General features: G+C 43.6%; 1 protein-coding gene across 5 annotated transcripts in view; it reads left to right on the forward strand.

Annotated features, from left to right (window-relative positions):
* Positions 1 to 25,851, forward strand: part of ARHGAP44 (Rho GTPase activating protein 44) — a 180,720-nt gene that overhangs the window by 69,806 nt on the left and 85,063 nt on the right. For all 5 annotated transcript variants that reach the window (XM_059908749.1, XM_059908745.1, XM_059908746.1 and 2 more), the window contains exons 2-6: positions 4,016 to 4,055; positions 4,429 to 4,533; positions 13,000 to 13,076; positions 19,768 to 19,879; positions 22,011 to 22,087. In XM_059908749.1, coding sequence (XP_059764732.1) covers positions 4,016 to 4,055; positions 4,429 to 4,533; positions 13,000 to 13,076; positions 19,768 to 19,879; positions 22,011 to 22,087 — 411 coding nt within the window. The remainder of the gene's footprint in view (positions 1 to 4,015; positions 4,056 to 4,428; positions 4,534 to 12,999; positions 13,077 to 19,767; positions 19,880 to 22,010; positions 22,088 to 25,851) is intronic.

A 25,851-nucleotide genomic window follows, 5' to 3' on the forward strand; every position in this document is an offset into this window, starting at 1 on the left:
GTTGTTAATAGTATTTTATTTTTAGTCTCAGTATTAATGTGTTCATTACTAGTGTATAGAAATAAAATTTATTTTTGTATGTTTATCTTATGTCCTGCAACCTTGCTGAACTCATTTATTAGCTCTAGGAATTTTTTTTTTGTAGATTCCTTGGTATTTTCTACATAGACAAGCATGTCATCTGGAAAGAGGGACATTTTTATTTGTTCCTTTCATATCTATATGTTTTTTATTTCCTTTTCTTGCCTTATTGCACTGATTCAAACTTCCAGCACTATGTTGAATGAATGTTGAGTACAGACATACTTGCCTTGATCCCAGTCTTAGGGAGGAAAGCATCTAGTCTTTCACCATTAAGCATAATGTTAATTACAGGGTTTTTTTTTTTTTTTTTGCAGATGTTATTTATCAATTTGAGGAAGTTCTGTCTCTTCTGTGTGTTCTGAGAGTTTTTACCAAGAACGAGTGTTGAATTTTGTCAAATGCTGTTTCTACATCGATTAATGTGATCATGTAGTTTTTTTTCTTTGATCTGTTAATGTGGTAAATTACATTGATTGATTAAAAAACCCCTGGAATAATATCCATGGACTAAACCTAAGTTGGTCATGGTGAAAAATTGTTTTTATAGGTTGTTGAATTATATTTGGTAATATTTTGTTAAGGATTTTTGCGTCTATATCATGAGGAATATTGGTCCATAGTGAGCTTTCTTTGATACTGTTCTTTGTCTGGTTTTGGTATCAAAGGAATGCTAGCTTCATAAAATGAATTGGGAAGTGTTTCCTCCTCTTCTTATTCTGGAAGAGATTATGTAGAATTGGGGCTAATTCTTCTTTAAACATTTGGTAAAATTATCTTGTGAAGCCTTCTGGGTCTGAATATTTTTTTTGAGGCTTTTAATAGTACAGATTCAATTTCTTAACAGTTACAGGGCTATTCCAGTTATTTGTTTCATATTGAGTGTATTGTAATTTATGGTTTTTAAGTACAGGAGTCCATTTCATGTAAATTGTCAAATGTACATATGTGTATTAGTTGTTCAAAGACGTTCTTTTGAAATCTACAGGATTTTGTAGTGATATTTCCTCTTTCCTATTCTTGGTAATTTGTCTTCCCTTTTTCCTTCTTTTCAGTTGTGCTAGAGGTTTTTTCAATTGTATTTATCTTCTCAAAGAAGCAGGTCTTTGTCTCATTACTTTTCTCCATTTTTATTTTTGTTTTAAATTTATTATGCCCTTTGTGCTTGCTTTCCTTCTGCTTGCTTTGGGCTTATTCTTGGTCTTTTTATAGATTGCCACAATAGGAGCTAAGATTCTCATTTGAAAATGTTTCTTTTTTCTAATACATGATTTTAGTACTATAAAATTTCCTCCCAGCACTGCTTTGGCTGTGTCCACCATTTTGATATATTGCATTTTCATTTTTGTTCAGTTCATTTTTTTTTTTCCCCTTGAGACTTCCTCTGTTCCATGGATTATTTAGAAGCATTTGGTACTTTCCTGGTTGTCCAGTGGTAAAGAATCCGCCTTACAATGCAGGGGATGTGGGTTCGGTCCCTGGTCAGGGAATTGAGATCCCACATGCTGTGCGGCAATGAAGCCCATGCGCACCACAACTACTGAGCTTGTGCGCCTCAGCTAGAGGAGAGAAAACCTGTGTGCCACAACTAGAGAGAAGCCCGAGAGCCGCAACGGAAGATCCCGCATGCCTTAACGAAGATCCCGCATGCCGCAACTAAGACCCGGCGCAGCCAAAAATAAATTAAATAAATAAATAAATAATAAATAGAAGCTTGCTGTTTGGTGTCTGGGTGTTTGGATATTTTCTTCTTATCTTTCTGTTAGTGATAAGAGAATACACTGTATGTGATTTCAGTTCTTTCACATTAGTTATTTTAGGGAATTCCCTGGCGGTCCAGTGGTTAGGACTCTGTGTTTCCACTGCAGGGGGCATGGGTTTGATCCCTGGTTGGGGAACTGAGATCCTGCAAGCTGCACAGTGCGGCAAAAAACCACCACCACCACCAACAACATCGTCAAATTAGTTATTTTATGGACCCAGATGTTGCCCATCTTGGTATATGTACTGGAAAAGAATGTGTATACTGCTTATGTTGGTTGGAGTGTTCTATAAATGTCAATTAAATTCTTTTGGTTAATTGAATTGTTGTGTTCTCACTTATTCTTGCTGATTTGTTTTTTATCTAGCTGGTCTGTCAGTTGTTGAGAGAGGGGATATTGAAGTCTTTATGTGGATTTGTCTATTTTTCCTTTCAGTTCTGTCAGTTTTTGCTTCACATATTTTTGCAGCTTTGTTTAGTGCATACACATTTAAGATTGCTACATCTTCTTGGTGGATTGATCCTTTTTTTTTTTTTTTTTTTTTGATCCTTTTATCATTATATTATGCTCCTCTATGTTTCTGGTCATTTACTTTATTCTGAATTTACTTTATCTAACATTAATACAGCCACTTTTGCTTTCTTTTGATAAATGTTTGTGTGATATCTTTTCCTACCCTTTTACCTTCAGCCTGCCTATGTCATATCTGAAGTGAGATTCTCATAGATTGAATGTTTTCAATTCACTCTGTCAATCTATCTTTTAATTGGCATATTTAGGCCATTTACATTTAATATAGTTATGACTATGTTAAGGCTTAAGTCTGCCATTTAATTTTTTGTTTTATATTTGTTCTTTCTGTTTTTTATTGCTTTGTGTTCTTTTTTAAAATTAATTAATTAAATTTATTTATTTATTTTTGACTGCATTGGGTCTTTGTTGCTGCTCGCGGGCTTTCTCTAGTTGCGGTGAGCGGGGGCTACTCTTCGTTGTGGTGCACAGGCTTCTCATTGCGGTGGCTTCTCTTGTTGCGGAGCACGGACTCTAGGCACGCGGGCTTCAGTAGTTGTAGCACACGGGCTTCAGTAGTTGTGGCTGGCAGGCTCTAGAGCGCAGGCTCAGTAGTTGTGGCACACGGGCTTAGTTGCTCCATGGCATGTGGGATCTTCCCAGACCAGGGATCGAACCCGTGTCCCCTGCATTGGCAGGTGGATTCTTAACAACTGCGCCACCCAGGGAAGTCCCTTGTGTTCTTTTTCTTTCCTTTCTGTGGGTTAGTTTATATTTTGATTTATCTGTTGTGTTTTTGAGTGTATCTCTTTTCGCTTTGCTCCAAGAAGATTTGCATTCTCCTCTGATGTGAGACAGGGGTTGCTAACAGGTTGGGACACTCCAGCTGACGTCCAGGTTCTTTCCCTGAATGTGTTAACCCCTGGTTCCAGCCCCCCACTTTCTGGGTGGGGTAGGGGGGCTCACACTGGTGAGCAGATCTCAGTGGTGGCATTTGCATTTGTCACCAGGACTCAATGCTGTCTCTGTGTTTGCTGTTGATCAATCTCTGCTCAGATATTCAAGCTACTTTTGCTTGTTTGTTTGGGGGAGACCAAGGGGGATGGGTGGAGGAAACTACTTAATTCTATTACTTGGGAAAAAAAAAATCTGGAGACAGAAGAAGTGTGTTTGTTGTGCTTCATCCAGTTTCCATGCTGTAGCAGGAGACTCCTCAGACCATCTTGTTTACCATGTTTTTGCTGGAATGCTGGTTCCTTGAGGTTCCTAGTAAATTCCAGTACTGTCTATATTTTCTCTTGATAGAAATAGCTGCTGTTGATGCAAACTTGTGTACATAGGATGGATAAAGAACAAGGTCCTACTGTATAGCACAGGGAACTATGTTCAATATCCTGGGATAAACATAATGGAAAAGAAGATGAAAAAGAATATATTGAATATATATGTATAACTGAGTCACTTTGCTGTAGAGCAGGAATTAACACAACATTGTAAATCAACTATACTTCCACAAAATTTTTAAAAAATAGCTGCTATTAATGTCTCTGTTTTTCTAATCTCTCTATAAGTGGGGAGAGAGTGGAGAGTAATTATGAGACTATATTCCTAGTTTTTTTTTTTTTTTTTTTAACTGATATTTCTCTCCATTTTCTCTTTAGGGCAGAGAAGACTGAAGTCCTGAGCGAAGACCTTCTTCAGGTAAGGTTGTCGCTGGCCTGTAGCTCATAGATGCCAAAGACATAGTCCCTTTTACAGCCGAGCCCTTCCCGATGCTGTTCAAGCTGCTCCACTGCTCCTCATCCGGTCTGTTTAGAGACACAGCTTTTATCCTTTATGATAGCCCCTTGCATTGTGAACACCAGTCTGGGTGAGGTTTTTCAGGAGACATTTGAAGGCATTTGATTGCACGGTTAGCAGAGAGTCCCTGAGTCTGTGATCCCCTCCTTTTCTCCTGCATTGGATGTTGTCTCTGCAGAAACATGGGTCAGTCTTGTCCCTTGATTGTCCAGATCTGTGACCCCACTTCTGACCTCCCCTCACCCAGGACCCCCACCCACTGCTCTGTCCACAGGTGGAGAAGCGGCTGGAGCTGGTGAAGCAGGTCTCCCACAGCACACACAAGAAGCTCACGGCATGTCTGCAGGGCCAGCAAGGGGCGGAGGCCGACAAGCGCTCGGTAAGTGCCCTCCCAGCCCTGGGGGATGTGAAACTTGCCTGCTGATGGACCAGGCGGTATCTGAGAATTGTCTTGTGGTGTGGCAGCGCCTCCCACCCCTCCGTGCCCTATAACCCTGCCTGAAGCATCTCCTACCCTCACCAAGCAAGATTTGGTCCCCGTCCTTGTCCTCCCCAGACAGGGGCAACCCCTGAGGAGAGCAGGGGCGCGCTGAGATCCCACCGTTAGGGAGACCGTCGCCTTTCTCTTACCCCTGCTGTTTGTTCACAACTTCCGTTTGCCTCCATAGTATCTTAAGATCACATGGAAGAAAATTACACTGTGGTTTTGGAGGTTACAGGTGGCCTATAAAGGCTCTTATGAAAATTGTTTTTGCTGTAATGAAGCAATAAAGAGAACCTGCTACATGAAAGTGCTCCAGGGTCTTTGTCTAGAAGGGCATTAGTACTAAAGGCATTGCATCGTGTGACTCCATCGAATGAGCAGTCCTTGGGGTGAACAATCGTGAAGATTCGCTTCCTTTTGACCCCTCTACCCACCTCAAGTCCACCAGAGATGAAAAGCTATTCTTAGCTGTTCACTTGGCTTTGTTACAGGGGAGATGCAATCTAGGTGGTTTCTTTCCTCCTTGAGTTTATGATCGACGTGTTTGGTGTCTGTTTGATTTTCTCTGACCTGGAGTTCTTATTGACTTCTCTTCCCGGTGGTCGCCCCGAGCCCCCCAGGCTCTGTTGGCCTCACTTGTATTGGTTATCATGGCACGTGCCCTGATACTTACACCATCTCACGCTGCAGGACCAGAACGGCTCTGCTTGCTCTACCAATCATTCCATTTTCTCTTCCCAGCCCTGGTTTCTTCTTTCTTAATATTTCCAGCAGGAATCACTCACGTGTGGTAGAAATAAAATGTTTACAGCTTTGGAAAGTGTCTGTGGAAATAATTCTGTGTATATCAGGACTTTCAGCAAGGGTAGCCTGACAGTCTAAAGGCAGAGTTTGCAATACTGCTTTCGACATGAAACCCTTTCATCAAACAAACACGTATATGGGACTCCAGAAGCTGGTCCAGGTGTGGGGCCTGTAGCCAGGCCTGCCTGTGACCCACTTCCGTCCTTTTGTTCCAGAAAGCACTGTTTTTAAAACAAGCGGTCAAGGGACTTCCCTGGCGGTCCAGTGGTTAAGACTCCACGCTTCCGCTGCAGGGGGCACAGCTTCGATCCCTGGTCGGGGAACTAAGATCCCACATGTCTCTCGGCCAAAGATAAAATAAAATAAAATAACTGGTCAACAGGACTGTATATTTTGGTATCAAGAGTAGCATCTGACTGTTGGCATCAGAGTCTTGAAACTGACATTTGGTGTTGGTAGGTTGATTACTACTAGCGTTATTTCTCGAGGGTAAGGTCAAATTACCCAGATTTATAAGCTTTTAATTGGATTGAGGGTCTTGCGAATTATATAGGAGGCTTTTGGCTCTCCAAGTTTTCTAAAATATCATGAATCAATAGCAAATTTGGGATATGGCAAGGCCGACAGGTCAGAGGATGGTTGGCACTGAAAAGGCAGTTGGTTACTCACACTTCCCCAGAGGAGGGGGCATGTGGGCCACGCGGGGAGCGCCAGGAGGCACAGGCCACACTGGTGCAGTGATTACCATATGCACCGGACCGCTATGCAGTGGACGTGGAAGAAGTCTGCGGTGGAAATAAGCTCAGGCATGTACAGATCAGTGATTTCACTGCACAGATGACAGGTGCTTGATTTTGTCCATGATTTCTTTTTTTTAAAGATTCTTTTGATGTGGACCATTTTTAAAGTCTTTATTGAATATGTTACACTATTGCTTCTGTTTTACGTTTTGGTGTTTTTGGCCGCGAGGCACGTGGGATCCTAGCTCCCCGACCAGGGATCAAACCCCCTGCATTGGAAGGGGAAGTCTTAACCACTGGACTGCCAGGGAAGTCCCTGCCCATGATTTCTTGAGCTGAGCAGTCTTTCCTTATTCTCATCTGACTGAATAAATGATCAAACTGAAAAGAAATTCAAAGTGACCTTTAAGGACAAGCTAAAGGTGGTAGCACTGACACTGATAAAAGTGCTTTTAGGTTAGGGTGCGCGATGTGTGGGTTTTCCAGAGACGGGAAGGCGTTTGGCATTTTTGAGCAACACGAAGGTGACCCGAGTGACTAGAGGTTAGGGAATGACAAGGAGAGGGCGTGAGATGGGATGGCAGGGGACCCGGTCTCACCATGGTCAGCATCTGGACTTTTTCCCCGAGATCTGTGGGAGGCCAGTGTGTTAATCAGAAGTAACATGATGAGATTTGTTGATTGTGTAATGAATGGATAAATGGGGTGGGACTATGGTAGAAGTCAGGGTCCAGTTAGACAGGTAGGGGTGCAGTGAAGGTGGGACGCAATGGGGCCAGTGAAGATGGAGAGAGGTCAGAGATGTGATGGATTGTTGGACGTAGGGTACCAGGACTTGGCAGTTGAATGGATGTGGGGTATGAGGAAGGGAGAGGGGTTTCCAGGTCCCTGGCTTGAGGACTTGTTGAATCCATGGGAGTTGATGAGATCACCCAGGGAGAAAATACAGGTGAGAAGACAAGGGGCCTTGAATCAAGACCCCCCAGGAACTGCAGCATTTGAAGCTCTAACAGGAGGAGGACCTAGCAGAGAAGGGATGGTACTCTTAATCCACCCACTTGCTCGGGTCTACATCCCAGGCATCATCCTTTATCCTTACTTTTCATTCTTTCCCCACGTGCATTTCAGTAAGTCCTGCTGGCCCTTCCTCCAAAGAATCTCCATTTGCTTTAGCGTTCATCAGCCCGGTCCACGCGACAATCATCTGTTGCCTGAACACAACAGTGTTCCCATCGGGGTCTCTGCTCTCCACTCCGACCCCCCCAGCCCCTTCATCATCTGGTCTCTACAACACTCACTCTGCCTGAGTGAGTGTTTAAAATGGAATCAGATGCTTCAGTCCCACCAAAGAATTCCCACTGTAGCACAAAATCCCAGCTTCTTAGCTTGGCCCTTGGTCCCTAATGGTACATCTTCCACCTGCATCTCTGAGCTCAGCTCTTGCCCCCGCCCACTGTCCTCTGCCCCCATCATCATCTTCCAACTGCACTGACCTGCGATTGAACTTGCCTTGTTCATATCCATGCGGAGCCTCCGTGTGGGATCTCCCCTCCACGTGGAATATTCTTACCCAGCATTTCAGGCCAGCAACTTCCTTTTATTTTATTTTAATTTTATTTAAGTATAGTTGATTTACGATGTATTGATTTCTGCTGTACAGCAGAGTGATTCAGTTATACACGTATATACATTCTTCTTCATTTTCTTTTCCATTATGGTTTATCACAGGATATTGAATATAGTTCCCTGTGCTCTACACTAGGACCTTGTTGTTTATCCATCCTGTATATAATCGTTTGCATCTGCTAACCCCAACCTCCCCATCCATCCCTCCCAATCCATCCCTCCCACTTGGCAACCACAAGTCTGTTCTCTGTGTGAGTCTGTTTCTGTTTCGTAGATAAGTTCATTTGTGTCATATTTTAGAGTCCACATATAAGTGGTATCATATGGTATTTGTCTTTCTCTTTCTGACTTACTTCGCTTAGTATGACAATCTCTAGGTCCATCCATGTTGCTGGAAATGGCATGATTTCCTTCTTTTTTATGGCTGCGTAGTATTCCATTGTGTATATATATATATATATATATATATATATATATATATATATATATACACACACACCAGACCTTCTTTATCCATGCGTCTGTGGATGGACATTTAGGTTGTTTCCATGTCTTCGCTGTTGTGAATAGTCACACCAGCAACTTCTTACTGTTTGATTCTCAGTTCAGATGTCACCATTTTGGTGCAGCTTCTCTTACCACCTGATATGTGTGCTTCCTCCCTCCCCCAGTCACATCCCCCTGTTTCATGTTCTTCATAGCATGTGTTAGCCTCTAAAATCATCCTGCTCATTCAATTGCTCCTGTGTCTGTTCCCATCACCAATATGTGAGCTACACGGGAGCAGGGATCTTGTCTTCCCATCACGGCTGCATTCTCAATGCCTAGAACGGGGCCTGCCACATGTAGGCAGCGCTAAAAATAGACGTGTCACGACTGGATGGCCCATGCCTATTTTAGGCACAGAACCTGCCCAGTGCACCGTGCCAGTTTGACTCGTTCCTATTCTTTACGGAAGCGATTTAGCGTGATGGCTCTGAATTTAAGTGCTGGGATCTGACTCTCCAAGGTGGAAGCCCAGCTCTACTGCTTCCTAATTTTGCCTGACAGTGGGCAAGTCAATTACCTCTATATGCCTTGGTTTCTTCCCTTGGAAAATAGTCATAACAATGAATTCCTACCCAGTAGGGTTTGAGAGTTAAGTGAGGGAATGCATGTAAATGCCTAGCACAGTGCTTGACATGAATACATAGTAAAGAAATAGAAGCTGCTGCTGTCACTAGGGCCCCGCCGTTAGTCCAAAATCACCACTGAGAACTGCTGAGCCCCGAGGAGCAAGTCTGCCTGCATTAGCGGACAGTAGACAGCCATTTTCAGAGATGGAGGGGCGTGTGTGCGTGCGTGTGTGTATGTTTAGGAAACAGAGTGGATATTAGAATAAGACTTTCTGTCTTTTGAGTCATCCTACAAGCTGTGCTGCTGATGAAGATAATTTTAGAGAGGGCACTCATCTCAGACAAGTCAGATCGACTACTTCCAAACCCTGGACGTTCTGTCTCCCCTTCCCTCAGCTCTTAAGGATCTCTCGGCGCACTAGAATCAGGGATAGCTTCTCTTTGACCCGGAAAACCACTGGTCAGGGTGAAGCTTGCTAAGTAAGGTCTCTTTACCTGGGCGCTAATGGTCCCCGGAATAGTGGGTGATTCTCTCAGCCTAGACCCTCGTCTGCAAGAGAAACACATTTTGGCAGCTTTTCTGGACATGTGGGCAATTGAATCCTTCAGAGATTCAGTATCCGTCTACGTGAAGTGGGGGTGAGCAGAGTGTGGAGGAGAGAGCGAAGAATACCTCAGTCACGGGTAGGCATTAGGTTAAATAAATCAGCACAGTACCCCGCGTCTACCGAGCCCTCAACTTTTCCTTTGTCTCAGAGCATTTCTTTAGAAATAGAAATAATTTGTAGTCTGTAGTGAGTTGCAGTCCATTAACTTCTTCTATTCGCCCGCCTTTGATTATAGGGAGGCTATTTATTTCAGGGGGCTTTCTGATGCATTGTAGGATGCGTAGCTGCGTCCCTGGCCTCTACCCACTAGATGCCAGGGATGTTCCCCACATCGTGACAATCACATACATCTCCAGACTTTGCCAAACGTCCCGGGCGGGGGGACAAAAATTACCCCTGGTCAAGAACTCTAATACCTTAATCCATCCTTTTTCTCTGAGCGTAACAAATGTTATACCTGCACAACTCCTTTTCTTTTTTAACCATTTTAGACATTTTTCTAAAATGTGCTTTAAGTAACTTTTTTTTGAAAGGTGAGGGTGGGAGCAGATGCTTTCCGAAGATACTGTTCCTCTGCCTTTAATTAAGTCTCTAGAAACCTGGACCTAATAGCTTTGTAGGACAACTAGAAATTGGTGTTTGAATTTGGATATATTAGTACTTAGTTGCCTGGTCTCGTTTTTACCAAGAAGAATGTCCCATTTTATGTGAAATGATGGGGTAGCAAGATTATTCCTCGAGTGAAAGGGATCTGACCTCTGTGGAGTGGACGTGTCTAAGGGCAGGGAGGGGGTTATATTTTAGACCCGTTGAGGACACCTGGTGTCCTGGGCTCCCCTGCACGTGGACTAACCCCAGAAACCCTAGGAACTTCCATACCACTCTTGGGGGTTGGTCTACCTCCTGTGACCTTCCCCGGAGATACCTAGAGCCCATGGGTCTCCTGGGGATGTTCAAACCAGATTCCTAAAACTCTACCTCCAGCTTGGTACCTCTCTCAAGTCCTCCAGTTGCCTGTCTCAGGACTGAGTTATTTTAATCCGATCATGTTGTTCTTAAACAAGCCCTCAATGGTCCCCAAGTGCCCCTAGAATGAAACCTCAGTGCCTGCCTCTGGCTGGCGAGGCCCCGCACCATCTCGCCTCCGCCCCCTGCCCCAACCTCTCCCCCATCACACACTGTGCTCCAGCCACGCTGGTCTGCTGGGGATCCTGAGCCGGCTAGCTAGCCCACCTCCGGGCCTTTGCACCTGCACTTCCTCTGCCCGGAATGTTCCTTCCCAGGTCATCTGGAGGTATGGCTGACTTTCTCTCCCTTCAGGTTGCTTCTTAAATGTCCCCCCTCGGGGGTGGGGGGCAGTCTTTTCTCCTCACCGCCCCCCCCCCCCCCCACAGCTGCCCACTCTGCCCATCGTCCTGCTTTCTGCTGTTCCCATGGCACTTCCAACTCTCGCAAGGGTCTCCTTCAAAGTGTGTGTGTTTAGTGTCTGTCTCCCTGCCCTGGGATGTACGTTCCATGAGAGCAGTATCTGGTCTCGGTCACCATGGGTGTGGTTCCCATGTAGGCACCCCATTCATGCTGGGGAGTAAGCGAGTTACAGCCGAGGGTCTCTGGGTGCTAAGACAGGAGATTCTGGGCTGGGAGGGGCTCCATCACTTTCTGTTTGAAGATTTGTCTGTGTGGCAGTGGGGACTGGAAGACCCGAGGATATCTAGCTGTCCTTTTTTGAATTTTTTGGCCGCGCTGTGTGGCACGTGGGATCTTAGTACCCTGACCAGGGATCGAACCCGTGTCCCCTGGAGTGGAAGCGCAGAGTCCTAACCACTGGACCGACAGGGACGTCCCAGATATCTAGCTCTTCTTACCTTGTTGTTCTCCATGTGTGCTGGGTGGTTTCAGCTCAGGAAGGAGAGGGCTTGTTGACACTTAAGGAGGGAAGATGGATCATGCTGTGGTCCTTCTGCCTGCCCACCTCCCTCCCTCCTTCTTTCCTTCCCTCCCTCCCTCTCTTCCCACATAACATAAAGCTTACCACTTTAGCTATTTTAAAGAGTACAATTCAGGGACGTTTAGTACAGTCACAATATTGTGCAACTACCACCATGATCTACTTCCAGAACATTTCCATCACCCCGAAAGGAAATCCCGTACTCATTAATCAGTCATTCTCCTTTCCCCCTCCCCCCAGCTCTTGGCAACCACGAATCTACCTTCTGTCCCTATGGATTTGTTTATTCTGGATATCTCATATAAATAGAACTGTACGTTATGTGCCCATTTGTGCCTGGCTTATCTCACTTATTGTGATGCCTTCAAGGTTCACCCATGTTGTAATCTGTGTCAGGAGTTCATTCCGTTTTTATGGCTGCATAATATTCCGTTGCGTGGATAGACCACATTGTGTTTATTCATTCATCCGTTGATGGACGTTTTTGCTGTTTCCACCTTCTGGCTATTGTGAATTGGGCTGCTCTTCGCATCATGCACATGTTTTTGTTCAGCCATCTGTTTCAAATTACTTTGAGTACATACCCAAGAGTGGAATCGCTGGGCCATATGGTAATTTTGTTTAACTTCTTGAAATGCTGCCAAACTTTTCTACAGTGCTGGACCGTTTTACATCTCTACTGGCAAAGCATGAAGGTTCCAATATCTCCACATGCTCACCAATATTTATTTTTTGTATTTAAAATATAAATTATTAATATTATGATAGCCATCCTAGTGGGTGTGAGGTGGTATCTCATTGCAGCTTTGATTTGGGTTTCCTTAATGACTAATGATGTTAAGCATCTTTTCATGTGCCCATTGGCCATTTTATATCTTCTTTGGAGTATGCCTTATTTTGATGATTATTTTGTTTGCATTGTAATTCTGTGTGAACATTTTTCTCTCTCTTCCTTGACCATAAGGTGCCTTATTTATAAAATGGGGCTAGTATACTTCTCGAGAGAGATGATTTTTAGAAATTAAGGCATGGCTCAAATCTTTAGCATAAGTTTGAAATCTTCTCTTTTTTCCCTCTGCTATTCTACTTTATTTTAAAATGCAGCATGTAGGGAATTCCCTGACAGTCCAGTGGTTAGGACTTCACGCTTTCACTGCTGTGGTCCAGGTTCAAACCCCGGCTGGGGAACTAAATTCCAGCAAGCTGCACAGCGCAGCCAAAAAATGAAATGAAATGAAACAAAATGAAAATAAAATAAAATTAAATTAAAAATGCAGCATGTAAACCTTAGCCTTATTTTCCAACTTAGCAAATTTAATCGTTTTAATTTTCTGAATTTTGACATCTCTGAGTCTAACCCACCATTGTATCCTCTGAATTTTTAGGTTTTATTCATATTTTAAAGTCAGTTTGTTTCTTAGCTAATGTAATATCTAGGCAAGGATTTGACTCCTTGCTATTTTAGTGTAAGTGGGTGGCTGTTGAAGTAGTTTTTATTACCATGTTTTCTTCCTTTTCAGAAAAAGTTGCCTTTGACCACACTGGCTCAGTGTCTGGTGGAAGGATCAGCTGTGCTGGGAGATGACACGCTTCTTGGGTAAGGCAGTTCCGTGTATGGGTTTGTGCTGAATCTAGGTGAGTCCCCATCCTTACAAGGGGACTAACGGCCTTCACGGAGGTAGTGAGGGCACCTGTGGTCTGGCTGGAGACTGGACGGGGAAGAAGGAAAGGTTGCCAGTGAGACATTGAGCCCCCAGGTCCAGGAGTCATAGTGTCTGTGCAGGCGGCAGCTCCCAAGGGGAGAAATTAACATGAAACTGTTGGGACTTCCCTGACGGTCCAGTGGTTAGGACTCTGCACTTGCACCGCAGGGGACACGGGTTCCATCCCTGGTAGGGGAACTAAGATCCTGCATCCCGCGTGCCGCAGTGTGGCCCGGAGGGGGGTGCGGGGAAGGCTGTTGAAGGACGCTTGAAATCCCTTGGGCTCCAGCAGAAGCAAATATGAAATCTCTCCGTGTCAGATGTCAGAACTTATAGGATTCCCAGAAGAACAACCCTTGCTGATTTCGAGCTCACAATAAAAACAAACTAAATATAGAATCATCATGAGAGAGGGTCAGCAGGCACAGTCGGTGGGAGAATCAGACCCTAAAAACTAAAAATAATGGACAACCTGAAGGGAAATGGACAGTAATTATGTTTAAAATGAAATTTAAAAATTTAATAAAGACAAAACACACTAGGGGTAAAAAAAGAAGAGGCAGGATCAAAGAAAAACCAAATAGAACTTTTAAGAATTCAAATTATATTTATTATAATTTAAAAACTTACTTGAGAGAAACTGGAAGTTGCGCACAGATATGGAAATTGGTGAACTTAAAAGAGATCTGGAGTTTAGAATTTACAGAATAAAGTACAAGAGGTAAGGCTACAGGCAGCATTAAATGGAGAGACTCAGATGGCAGGATGTAAAGATACAGCATTATGTGTAGTAGTCGCTCCTGAAGAAGAAAATAGAAGGGGAAGTTTATGGTTGAATTTTCCTTTTCTAGATTTGAATACAGACGTGAGTCTTTAGATTTAAGAAGCACCAAAAGTCCTGATTGAGATCAACCAAAAGAAATCCATCCCTGGACACATCGTCATAAAACTACACACTATTAATAAAAAAGAAATTTAAAGTCAACCAGAGAAAGAGATGATTGTGTATAAAAGAGCAATTAGACTGATAACAGACTATTCAGGAGCCACAATAAATGCCAGGAAATAATGGAGGAGTATCTTCAAGTAGTGAGTGAAAATGTAAGATATCTAGATTCAGTGATAGACTAAATCTTTATTCAAGAATAAGGGGAAAATAAACATATTTTCAGGCACAGATTTAGAGAAGTTACTACTTGCATGTTCTCACTGAAAAACTAGTTAAGGATGTGTGAAGTAGATTATGTCCAGAAGGAAAGAATGAAATGCAGGTAACAAGATAGCATTTTAAAAAAACAGTAGTGGGACTTCCCTGGTGGTCCAGTGGTTAAGACTCCACCTTCCAATGCAGGGGGCATGGGTTCGATCCCTGGTCAGGGAGCTAAGATCCCACATGCCTCGCAGCCAAGAGACCAAAACAGAAAACAGAAACAATATTGTAACAGATTCAATAAAGACTTTAAACATGGTCCACATCAAAAAAAAAAAAAAATCTAAAAAAAAAAAAAAAAAGTGTGGAAAAAAAAAAAAAGTAGTGTGGGAATTCCCTGGCCGTCCAGTGGTTAGGACTCAATGCTTTTACTCTGAGGGCCCGGGTTCAGTCCCTGGTGGGGGAACTAAGATCCCACAAGCTGTGCAGTGTGGCTATAAAAAAAAAAAAGAACCAGAAAACAAAAAACCTTTAAAAAAAAAAAAATAGTGAATGTGGTGTAAGGGACTTTTTCTCTCTTCCCATCTTAGGTTCCTTCACAGGGCCCTGCAAATTAAATTGACAAAAAACAGATTAATAAGAGAATAGCATACACATTTGATTAACGTGCAGTGCGTACACATGGCAGAACTCGGTGATGAGTAACTCAAAGGGGTGGCTGGAACTTGGGCTTATATAGCATTTTAAACCAAAGAACAGTGATTTTTAGAGAAGTGACAAACAAGACAGAGGAAAAAATGTTAGTTTCTATGGCAACGAATTGTAGGAAGGTAAGTAAAGGAAGGACTAGTAGAAGATAAGGGTTAGTTGGTGAGGTTTGTAATGTAGAGTCCACTAGTGCCGTCTCTGGGCTGATAAGGGTCTAGAATTATCTCTGGTGATCAACATCTATCTTTCCTGGTGGAGAGGGGAGGGGGACACCTTGACAAATTCATGTCCGGCTTTTAGGCAAATAGGGGAAGGGTGGAGAGCTTTTTTTGTGTCTGCTTCTTCTCCATTGCCTTCAGTTCAAACTAATCCTTATGCCAAAGTGGCATACTTTGGGGAGGTGTATCCTGCTACCCTTCAGTGTAAAGAAATATAAATAAACATTGAATTAAGAAATAGCCATATAATAATAATCTGGGGGGTGGGGGGCAGTTAAAGCAAAGGAAAACTAAAATACTAGAAAATAATGATAGGGAGCTTTGGAAAGGGCATCAGTGTTTCAAGCTCTTGTATGAAAGGAGGATAGAGATATTGCATTTAAATTTAAAGTGAATTGTGCATGTTAGAAAGGTAAGAACGACCACAAGAAGAAAAGTAATAGAACGTGTAACTTCAAAACTAGGTGGAGGATGGAGAGAGGAATAAACAAAATAGAAAAAAAAGCCCACAGAACGGACTAAAAGAGAAAAAAAGGTCAGCAAAGAAAAGCATAACAAGTAGAAAACAGAAAAATGAAGGTAATAACAATTACTGCCTCTATGCCTGTAAATCTTACACAGCAAATGGAATAAACTCAACTGTTTATAATATACAGATTCTCAGGTGGGTAAACGTGGAATCCCGTTGTATCAGTATGTTCTTTCTGAGAGACTTGCCTGAAACGTGACATAGCAAGGTTGAAAGTAAGGGATGGAGGACACCAGGTAAAGATGCCAGAGTGAACACACTTATCTAATTTTTGTTCCCTTCCAAAACGGGCTATAATCCAGGGGGGTTTTTTCTGAAAAGACATAAACCCACAAAGGCAGGAAAAAACAGGAGAGAAGACAAGAGGGTTTTGTAAAGTATATGATTGACTGGGACCTGACTCAGCACGTCCCAGAAAGCTGACTCCCAAGCCAGAAGTAGATGTGCAGAGAGCTGAGATGTTTATACCATGAAATGCTGACACGGCTCAGGAATTGGTGGCCCCAGGGATCTCAGGAACAGTGGGTCGTTGCAGGGAGGTGGTGATGAAAATCACAAATGGGGGTTGAAAGCTACTCAGGTGCTATTTGGATCACTCAGACCCAGCTTTTATCCACACCGCTGGGACACTCTCATCCCCTTGCCCCCAAGCCCAGCAAAAGTCTGGAGCTTTATCTCTGGGGAGGGTAAAACAGAGCATCCCGAGACTGGGGGCACCGGGCCCAGTGGAGTGTAGGGGTAGCAGTCAGTAAGGTAGTTAGATTTTCGAGAGATAAGAGAAGAGAATGTGTCCATGAAATAAAAAACAGGACGTTAATTAAGAAATACAAGAAAGAAATATTCAGAGGACGTTAATTAAGAAGTACTTACAGGAAAGAAATATTCAGAGATCAAAAGCAAACTCACAGAAATGAAAAATATGACCTTCTCAGTAGAAGGTTTGGAAGATAAAGTTGAAATCATCCAGAAAAGAGAGCAAAAGACAAGGACATGGAAAATAGAGAGGTTAGAAGAATAGAGCGCCAATCCAGGAAGTCTTAGGCCTGAATAACAGGAATTGCAAGAAGAGGAGAGGAAGAAATCATAATTATAGTTAAAAAAATAATCCAAAGATATTTTCCAGAAGTGAAGGATGTGAGTTTCTATATTGAAAGGGCCCACCGATCTCCTAATACAATAGGAAAAATTAAACCTATTCCAGGACTTACCAGTAGTGAGTACTAGTGACAAATAAAAGATTCTACACCTTCTAGAGAAAACATTGTCATATACGAGGGGTCAGGAATCTGAATTCTTCCGGCCTTACCAAAAGTAATAGTGGAAGCCGGAAGATTATTATTATTTTTTTAAATAAATTGATTGATTGATTGATTGATTGGCTGTGTTGGGTCTTCATTGCTGCTCACGGGCTTTCTCTAGTTGTGGCGAGCGGGGGCTACTCTTCGTTGCAGTGTGCGGGCTTCTCATTGTGGTGGCTTCTCTTGTTGTGGAGCACGGGCTCTAGGTGCACGGGCTTCAGTAGTTGTGGCGCTCAGGCTTCAGTAGTTGTGGCTCGCGGGCTCTAGAGCGCAGGCTCAGTAGTTGTGGCGCGTGGGCTTAGCTGCTCCGCGGCATGTGGGATCTTCCCAGACCAGGGCTTGAACCCGTGTCCCCTGCATTGGCAGGTGGATTCTTAACCACTGAGCCATCTGGGAAGCCCGAAGCTAGAAGATTATTGAACAATGCCTTCAAAATTCTGGGGGAATATGAAGCATAGAATATAGTCTTCTGTCTAACTTTCATTCAGCCTGAGGATAAAGAGAAGTTGTGACACGCAGGGTCTCAAAAAATGGACTTCCCACACACTTTCTCAGAAAGCCGATGTGTGGTGGGCCCACAGTGAGGCAGTGACCGAGACAGGCACGGGTAGGGGAGTAGGAAACAGGATCTCCAGCCCAGGACAGGGAGAGAGAGAATCCAGCAAATGGTGAATGGAGATTTCAGGAAGACCGCCGTGCCTGGAGAGAGAAGGAAAACTCAATGCAGATGGACATGGGTCTGGGAGAGACTGATTCAAGAAGATGAAATACGAATTCACATCGGGGTGGTTCAGTAGCTTAAGAGACAAATAAGAAGAGTGGCAGAGGATTTGGGGTGCAGTCAGGTACACAGAAAACTAAACAAGCAAGCCGAAATAAGGCAATTATTAACTCCCAAGAGAACAAATAAACGTGCAGGAAGGACCAGTAATCATCGTCCACAACCCAGCTTTGCTCCGAATAGCAGATGGAGTCAAAAGGTAGTGCAAATACTAAATATCTACTGGTAGAAATAAATGGAGGAAGGGGAAATGTAAATAGAGCTAATTCTCCTTTCCCATGGTTGAGAGTCAGTAGTGAATGCTTAACAATTCTAAAAAGAAGCAGCCGTTGAAATAGGGAGCTAAGAACCAGAAAAATCAGAGAAAAGACACCATTAAAAAGATACAGAGATAAACCCACAACCTGGGAGTTGACATTTGCAGCAGATCTGAAAAAGAATTTAAATCTACTCTACACCCACACACATACCTGTAAGTATATAAAGAACTCCTACAAATAAAAAGATCGTAATACAAAAATCACCAAAAAATACGAATAGACACTTCATGGACGAGGGACCCTAAATGACCCAGTTAAAAACTTTTACATCCATGGTTTGACACTGAACCTATTCTTCTATTACTTGCTTTTTACATTCATCATTATGTTTGGGGCTTATTCATCTAGATATACATGCAGAATTAGCTGAAACCTAATGATGAATGTAAAAAGCAAGCAATTTAGCTGGCTGAAGCAGCTGTATTATGTATTGCATGTGAACACATACATATGTAATAAAAGTGTAAAAGTGTGGACAGGGGGACTTCCCTGGTGGCACAGTGGTTAAGAATCCACCTGCCAATGCAGGGTACACGGGATTGAACCGTGGTCCTGGAAGATCCCACATGCCGCGGAGCAGCTAAACCCGTGTGCCACAACTACTGAGCCTGCGCTCTAGAGCCTGTGAGCCACAACTTCTGAGCCCATGTGCCACAACTACTGAAGCCCGCATGCCTAAAACCCGTGCTCTACAACAAGAGAAGCCACCGCAATGAGAAGTCTGTGCACCACAACGAAGAGTAGACCCCGCTCGCTGCAACTAGAGAAAGCCCATGCGTAGCAACGAAGACCCAAGGCAGCCAAAAATAAAAATTAATTAATTAATTAATTTAAAAAATATATATGGCCAGGAAAAGTACATACTAACTTTAGAATGGTATTACCGCTTTCTATACTTTTGTTAATTTGTAAAAACTTTTTACATGAGTTTCAGGTAACATGGTACCGTGAAAAGGGAGGGCTGCTTGTATGCCCTTCAGGGAAAATGAACATCTTTGAAATATTGTATTCTCCCATCTAGGAATATGGCATAACTTTCTACTCATTCAGGTCTTATGTAATTCGCTCATTATTAATAAACTTTTACATGGTTTTCCATTCCAGTTTTTCATTGGAAAATCGTCTGCTCATCCTATATTAAATAAGTTTTCATGGCTTGGGAGAAGGAGTTTTCTTTCTGTTAGAGCCCACTGACATTGAGGTTTTGGTATGGTTTGAAGGTATGTTGGTTTGTTGGCACATTGAGTTTAGCTGGTTTCTCCAGTGGTCTCAGGAGGGAGAAGCATCTGGCTCTTTCTAGACCTGTGGATTTGGCATGTGTGAATCTGTTCTCTCCACATCTCTCTTACTTTCCCCACAAATCCCCTTTTAGCCCAGGCACACAGTAGGTACTCAGCATTCTTCAGAAAGTAGACAGTGTCAGAAATGAAACCACATGCAGCCAGTTGGTCAATGGGACGGCACAGCAGTCAGCTACTTTTAATTAACACCATCTCGTGCGTGTTTACCTGGCCGTGGGGTGATGGGTCACATCTTTCTCTGCAGGGTACTCAGGATGGTTTTTCTTCCCTTCTGTCACAGGAAGATGCTGAAACTCTGTGGCGAGGCGGAGGACAAGCTGGCCCAGGAGCTGATTCATTTTGAATTGCAGGTCGAGAGAGATGTGATCGAGCCCCTGTTTCTGCTGGCCGAGGTCAGAAGCAGGAGTGAGGCTGGGCCCGCGTGAGCGGGGAGGGCGGAGTGGTGGGCGCTGGGGTCCTTCTGCTTCGGCCTCATGGCTATTTCTACCCCTCACCCCGCTTTGTGGCACAGTGTTTCACCGGGGATCGCTCCTACCCGACTGCCTGGGGTTCCCCAGCCTGGTAGCCCTTTGAGCTGCGGGCTGCCCCCTTCTCCCACCCACCCTCTCCTCTGCTGGCATCCCCATGGGTGAAGCTGCAAGGCTGGTGGCATCACCGCGTCCCCCGCAGGGTCTCCGCTCCATCTCCACCCCTGCCATCCACCCATCTCAAGTCTTCAGTGAAATGAGCAGTGGGATCTAAAGTATGACACAAATGAATGTAGCTACGAAACAGGAACAGACTCACAGACATAGAGAACAGACTTGTGGTTGCCAAGGGGGAGGGGGAGGGATGGATTGGGAGTTTGGGGTTAGCAGATGCAAACTATTATATACAGAATGGGTAAACAACAGGGTCCTACTGTACAGCACAGGGAACTATATTCAGTATCCAGTGATAAACCATACTGGAAAAGAATATGAAAAAAAAAGAATTTATATATATGTATAACTGAATCACTTTGCTGTACAGCAGAAATTCACACAACACTGTAAATCAACTATACTTCAATTAAAAACTTAAAAAAAAAAAAAATGAACAGCAGCCCCTACTCACAAGGGTTGGGGACCCGTGTCCAAGAGAGTCTCTAAGGCCCCCTCACTGTTTCTGTTTACATAGGGCCCTTCTCTTTCTACTTTAAAGGACCCTAAAGAAAACTGTCTTCTTAAAAAGAAGCCTTAATGCCTCTGTGACAGTTTTGCCAGCTTCAACCAAGTGAAATTTTATCAAGAAAGAAAATCACTGGGGGATGTTATTTGTCCTGAAGCCTGGACCTCCTCCCAGTCCCCTTTAATCGATCGTACAAGTGTCCACGGTGCCGTAGTGATGGAGATGTTCCACGTCTGCACTGTTTGGTGGCCACTAACCACCTGTGACTACAGAGCTCTTGAAACGTGTTTAGTGCAACGAAGCAACTAAAGTTTTAATTCTGTTTAATTTTTGTTCTCTTGAATTTATTTATGTATTTATTTTTGGCCGCGCCCAGCGGCATGTGGGATCTTGGTTCCCCGACCGGGGATTGAACCTGCACCCCCTGCAGTGGAAGTGTGGAGTCTTAACCACGGGACTGCCAGGGAGGTCCACGCTCCCTTGTATTTGAAATGGCATAGCCACCGGTGGCTCAAGGCTACCGTATCGGGCAGCCTTGCCCTGGACCATGTCTGGTTTCCTTTCTAGACCACTCCCAGCACCTCCCCATCCCCTGGTGCAATTTCTGGGACAGATGAATGGGTAAATAATTACCGAAGTGCTTAGAAGTATTCAAGGAGAACGTTCTAGATACGGTGCTTTGATATGGGCCAGCTCTCGACTTCTCAGATGCCATCCTGGTACAGCCTAGAGCATTCCTGAGAGGCCCTCTTGCTCTTTATAAAGGTCCTCTGGGGTCCCAGCCAAAGCAGCAGGCGAACTCAAGGGGGCAGGTCTGAGCTGGGTGCTGAGACTCGCTTTGCGTCTGGGCTCCACGAGATTCCAGTGAAGAAAGAGCAGAGTTTAGCGCAGGAAAGGGAACCAAGAATTTCCTCTGAAAATGAGGATTGGGAGACCTCGAGCAAACTTGTTGGGAAGATATCATTAATTCTTTAAGAATCTGTCTTTTCTCGCAGGCATAGAAAACAAACTTATGGTTACCAAAGGGGAAAGGGAAGGGAGGGATAAATTAGGAGTTGGGAATTAGCAGGTACACACTACCATATATAAAAGAGATAACCAAGAAGGACCTACTGTATAGCACAGGGAACTATATTCAGTATCTTGTAATAACCTATAATGGAAAAGAACCTGAAAAATAATATATATATATATATATATATATATATATATATATATATATATGTATATATATATATATATATATAACTGAATCAATTTGCTGTACACCTGAAACATTTTAAATCAACTATACTTCAATTTTAAAAAATTAAAAAAAAAAAAGAATCTGTCTTGGGCTTCAAATCAACTGTTTTTTTTCTCCTGTACCCACAGGTGGAAATCCCAAATATCCAAAAACAGAGGAAACATTTAGCAAAGCTGGTGCTGGACATGGACTCTTCACGAACGAGGTGTGGTGGGATTTCTTTGCTTTCATTTCTGCCTCTTTGAAGGAGCTGTGATCATGTTTGAGGGGTAGGGTTGTGTGTGTGAGCATTTTCATTCATCGAGTGTTTCTTATACCCACCATGTGTCAGGCGCTGGAGGTCCTGGGACCATGCTCTCATGGAGGCTACCACCTGGTTTGGGAGTTAGATCTAGGCAAGAGAACACACACGTGAGGCTGTTTCAGAAGCAATAAGTCCTATCAAGAAGAGAGCACAGTGTAATTTTGGCAGGAGATGTGGAGAAGCGGGCTGCAGCATTAGATAGGGTGAATGAGAGAAGGCTTTTCTGAGGAGATGACACTGGATCTCATAAGAAGGAGGCAACCATGCAAAGATCTGGTGCAGAACTGCCCATGACAGCAGGAACAGCAGATGCAAAGGTCCTGCGATGGGAATGAGGTTGACGTATTCAGGACACAGAATGAAGACCAGCATGGCAGGGGCGGAAGGGACAAAGTGGGGAGTGGTAGGGGCAGAGATCAGAGAGGCAGGTAGCGTGATGTGTCGTCCTGTTTACCACGAGAGGAGGATTTCTGATTCTGGGGACCCGGTCTCCTTTTCCTGTGGTCGACGGTGTGACTGTCTCTTCTGCAGCCATTCTGTAACCCTGAGACCATTATGGGAGATGTGCAGCTCCGACAGTGCTACTCTTCCCCTGCTCCCGCCTCCCAGAATCTACCGGAAAGTTCCTGTTCCCGCAGGGGCGTGCTGTGGCCCTGCAGTGGCTTTGACTGTGGCCGTCATAAGTCATGGTTGTGTGTAAACGCCTTTTTATTTCTTACAGTGGCATGTGTGCGTACGTGTGCACGTTGAAGCAGTGCAGACTCGTGAATAATAATACGGAAGGAACCTTTTGGTTCCACCTTCAGTCCTTTGTAGGTCAAGTTTAAGAATCTCCGCATCTTATTTTAATTTTCTTGAGAAAAAGAAACAAAAACAAAGACAAAACTGGAAATACTTCGGCTGTGAACTATAGGATAACGAGTCCCAAGCCAGGAGTGAATGATGAGGTCCAAGATCCAGGTTGCCTGTTCTCTAGACCTGTGACCTTGGTCAAGTCACTGAACCTTCCAGAATAGTAGTCTCCTCACCTGTACACAGACAGTAGCAACATATGCATTTTTTGGGGGCTGACCTGGGAGGTTGTTTGGAGTGTCAGATGAGATCCTGTTTGTCACAGCACTTCCCAAGAGCTTTCCAAAAGGAAGCTGCTACTATAACTAGTTGAGGCACCAGAATTCTGCGTTTGGATCAACAGAAAGTATAGCACAGTCCCCAAGACCAGAAATAAATCAGGCTAGATTAGCAGAGAAACAGAGTTTCTTTCTTCTTCTTTTTTTATTGCAGTATAGTTGATTTACAGTGTTTTGGGTGTACAGCAAAGTAATTCAATTATACATTTATATCTATCAATTTTTTTCAGATTCTTTTCCATTATAGTTTATTACAAGATACTGAACATAGTTCCCTGTGCTCTACAGTAGGTCCATGTTGTTTATCCACCGTATATATGGTAGTGTGTATCCGTCAGCGTTTCTTTAATTCACCTAGTGTTTCCCAAACTTCAGTCCACCTGAATGATCTGTGACATCTGTGCCAACACACCTTGTGAAATGTCGATACATTTTTTCAAAATGAGTCTATTTAAAAGAGAAATCTTAACAGCACTACCGTAAAGTGAAAGGCAGTGCCCTTAGCTACAAGTACCAGGTAAATGTACACGTGGACAGGATGAAAGCAGTACCCGTGCTGTTAAATTTTAGGTCCTGTTGCCTGTGGAAGGCTGTGATCCTGAAGCTTGTCTCCAGCTGCTGAAAAGGGAAGAGGAGGAGGAATTAGAAAGTTGTTGAAGTTACTCTGACCCAGATCTGAGGCCCTCCCCCTAGGGCCCTTGGAGGAACAGAGAGAAGGTTGCATCAGGCATAATGGTGCGGTATGACTTCCTACAGTGTCCGTGCGCCACGTAAATGCGTCCTGTAGCCCCAGTGTTCAAGTCCCACATCCCGGAGTCACATAAGGTGATGGCGGATATGCTGCTTGTCCCACCGTCCGGGTGACGGTGGACACCGGGCTTCTGGGTTTGCGGAGTCATTTCCTTCTGTTGAGGACCTGGGTTTTAGCTCTGAGATCTCTTCTCTGCTTCTCTAAGGAACACCTGCATTCCCAGCCCAGAGCTTCTGCTCAGAGGGCTGGATGTGAGCACCAAAGCTTGTCATTGCCTTGTCCGCTTACATATTTTCATTCAGCCCCCTTAGGGGAGAGAGAGTTTCTCCCTGGTGACAGCCGTGGACAACCTAGTTTTGTCTTATGTTTTTAATGGTGACACCAAGTGGTGTGTAGATTCTGAAACCACAGAGAAGTGTCATCAGGGACCTCTCTTCCATGATTTAACAGACTTCTTCATGTCTTCATCTCATCGTCTCTTGTGTATTGAGATTTGGTAAGGAAATAATCTACTACCCCCTCCAAGTTTTTATGCTTCTAACCTTTAACTTAGACCCTTGACAACTTTGGTTGTTTCTGAAGCCAACTCACCCCAACTTCTTGCCTTTTTCTCTAACCCTCCCCCTGAGCCAGCATGAGCACTGTTTCCCAACGTGGAGCAGTGAGCGGAAGACCAGATGCTGTGCTACTGAAATGCAAATGTCACCAGCTACTCTTGGAGGAGCAGTTGGGTTCTCACTGCCCCCACCTCTGCCCCACCCCGCTTCCCCATTTGGCCAGTCTGCAGACATTAGGATCTGTTCCTTGTAACATCCTCCTTCTGAGCCAGGACCTCGAAAAGTAGAGGATGCCAGAGGCAGAGGAGCGGAGAAGACTGGGCAGATGAAACAATAAATGTCCCACAAAAGCACCTTTCCTGTTTCCTTCCAAAACTTCTTCCGGACTTCCTGTCACCCTGAACTGATCTTGAGTTTGCCTTCTATACCCTTCTCCTGGTCTCTGAAACATCTTACCCTTATTTCTGGCCTTTTTCTTTCCACTAGCCTTTCCTTAAAGCTTGTATTCTGTCTTCATCATCCCCAAATTATAGACTGGTGGCATCTTTCCCAGAGAATGATGGGGTCACCTCAGCTACCTTAGTGGGAAGAAATGAACTTTCTTTTCTTCAAACTTCAAAGCTCAAACTCTTCTTGGACAAGAAACCTTATTTCTTCTCTTAACAGAGCAGAACAATTGTTGAGTTTACTTATAGAGCCTCTGAATGAGAAGATCATCCTTCCTCGAAATTCATGATGTTTAAAAATATTTTAATTTTATTGGAGTATACTTGATTTACAATGTTGTGTTAGTTTCAGGTGTACAGCAAAGTGATTCAGTTATACATACACATATATTCATTGTTTTTTAGATTCTTTTTTCATATAGGTTATCACAGAATATTGAGTAGAGTTCCCTGTGCTACACAATAGGTCCTTGTTGGTTATCTATCTTATATATAGTAGTGTGTGTATGTTCATCCCAAGCTCCTGATTTATCCCTCCCCACCATGTTTCCCCTTTGATAACCATAAATTTGTTTTTGATTCCTGTAAGTCTGTTTCCTTTTTGTAAATAAGTTCATTTGTATCTTTTTTAAAAATTAGATTCCACATATGAGTGATATCACATGATATTTGTCTTTCTCTGTCTGACTTACTTCACTTAGTAGGATAATCTCTAGGTCCATCCATGTTGCTGTAAATGGCATTATTTCATTCTTTCTTATGGCTGAGTAATATTCCATTG

This window comes from Balaenoptera ricei, chromosome 20 (genome assembly GCF_028023285.1).
Source record: "Balaenoptera ricei isolate mBalRic1 chromosome 20, mBalRic1.hap2, whole genome shotgun sequence".
In the NCBI taxonomy this organism is placed as follows: Eukaryota; Metazoa; Chordata; class Mammalia; order Artiodactyla; family Balaenopteridae; genus Balaenoptera; species Balaenoptera ricei.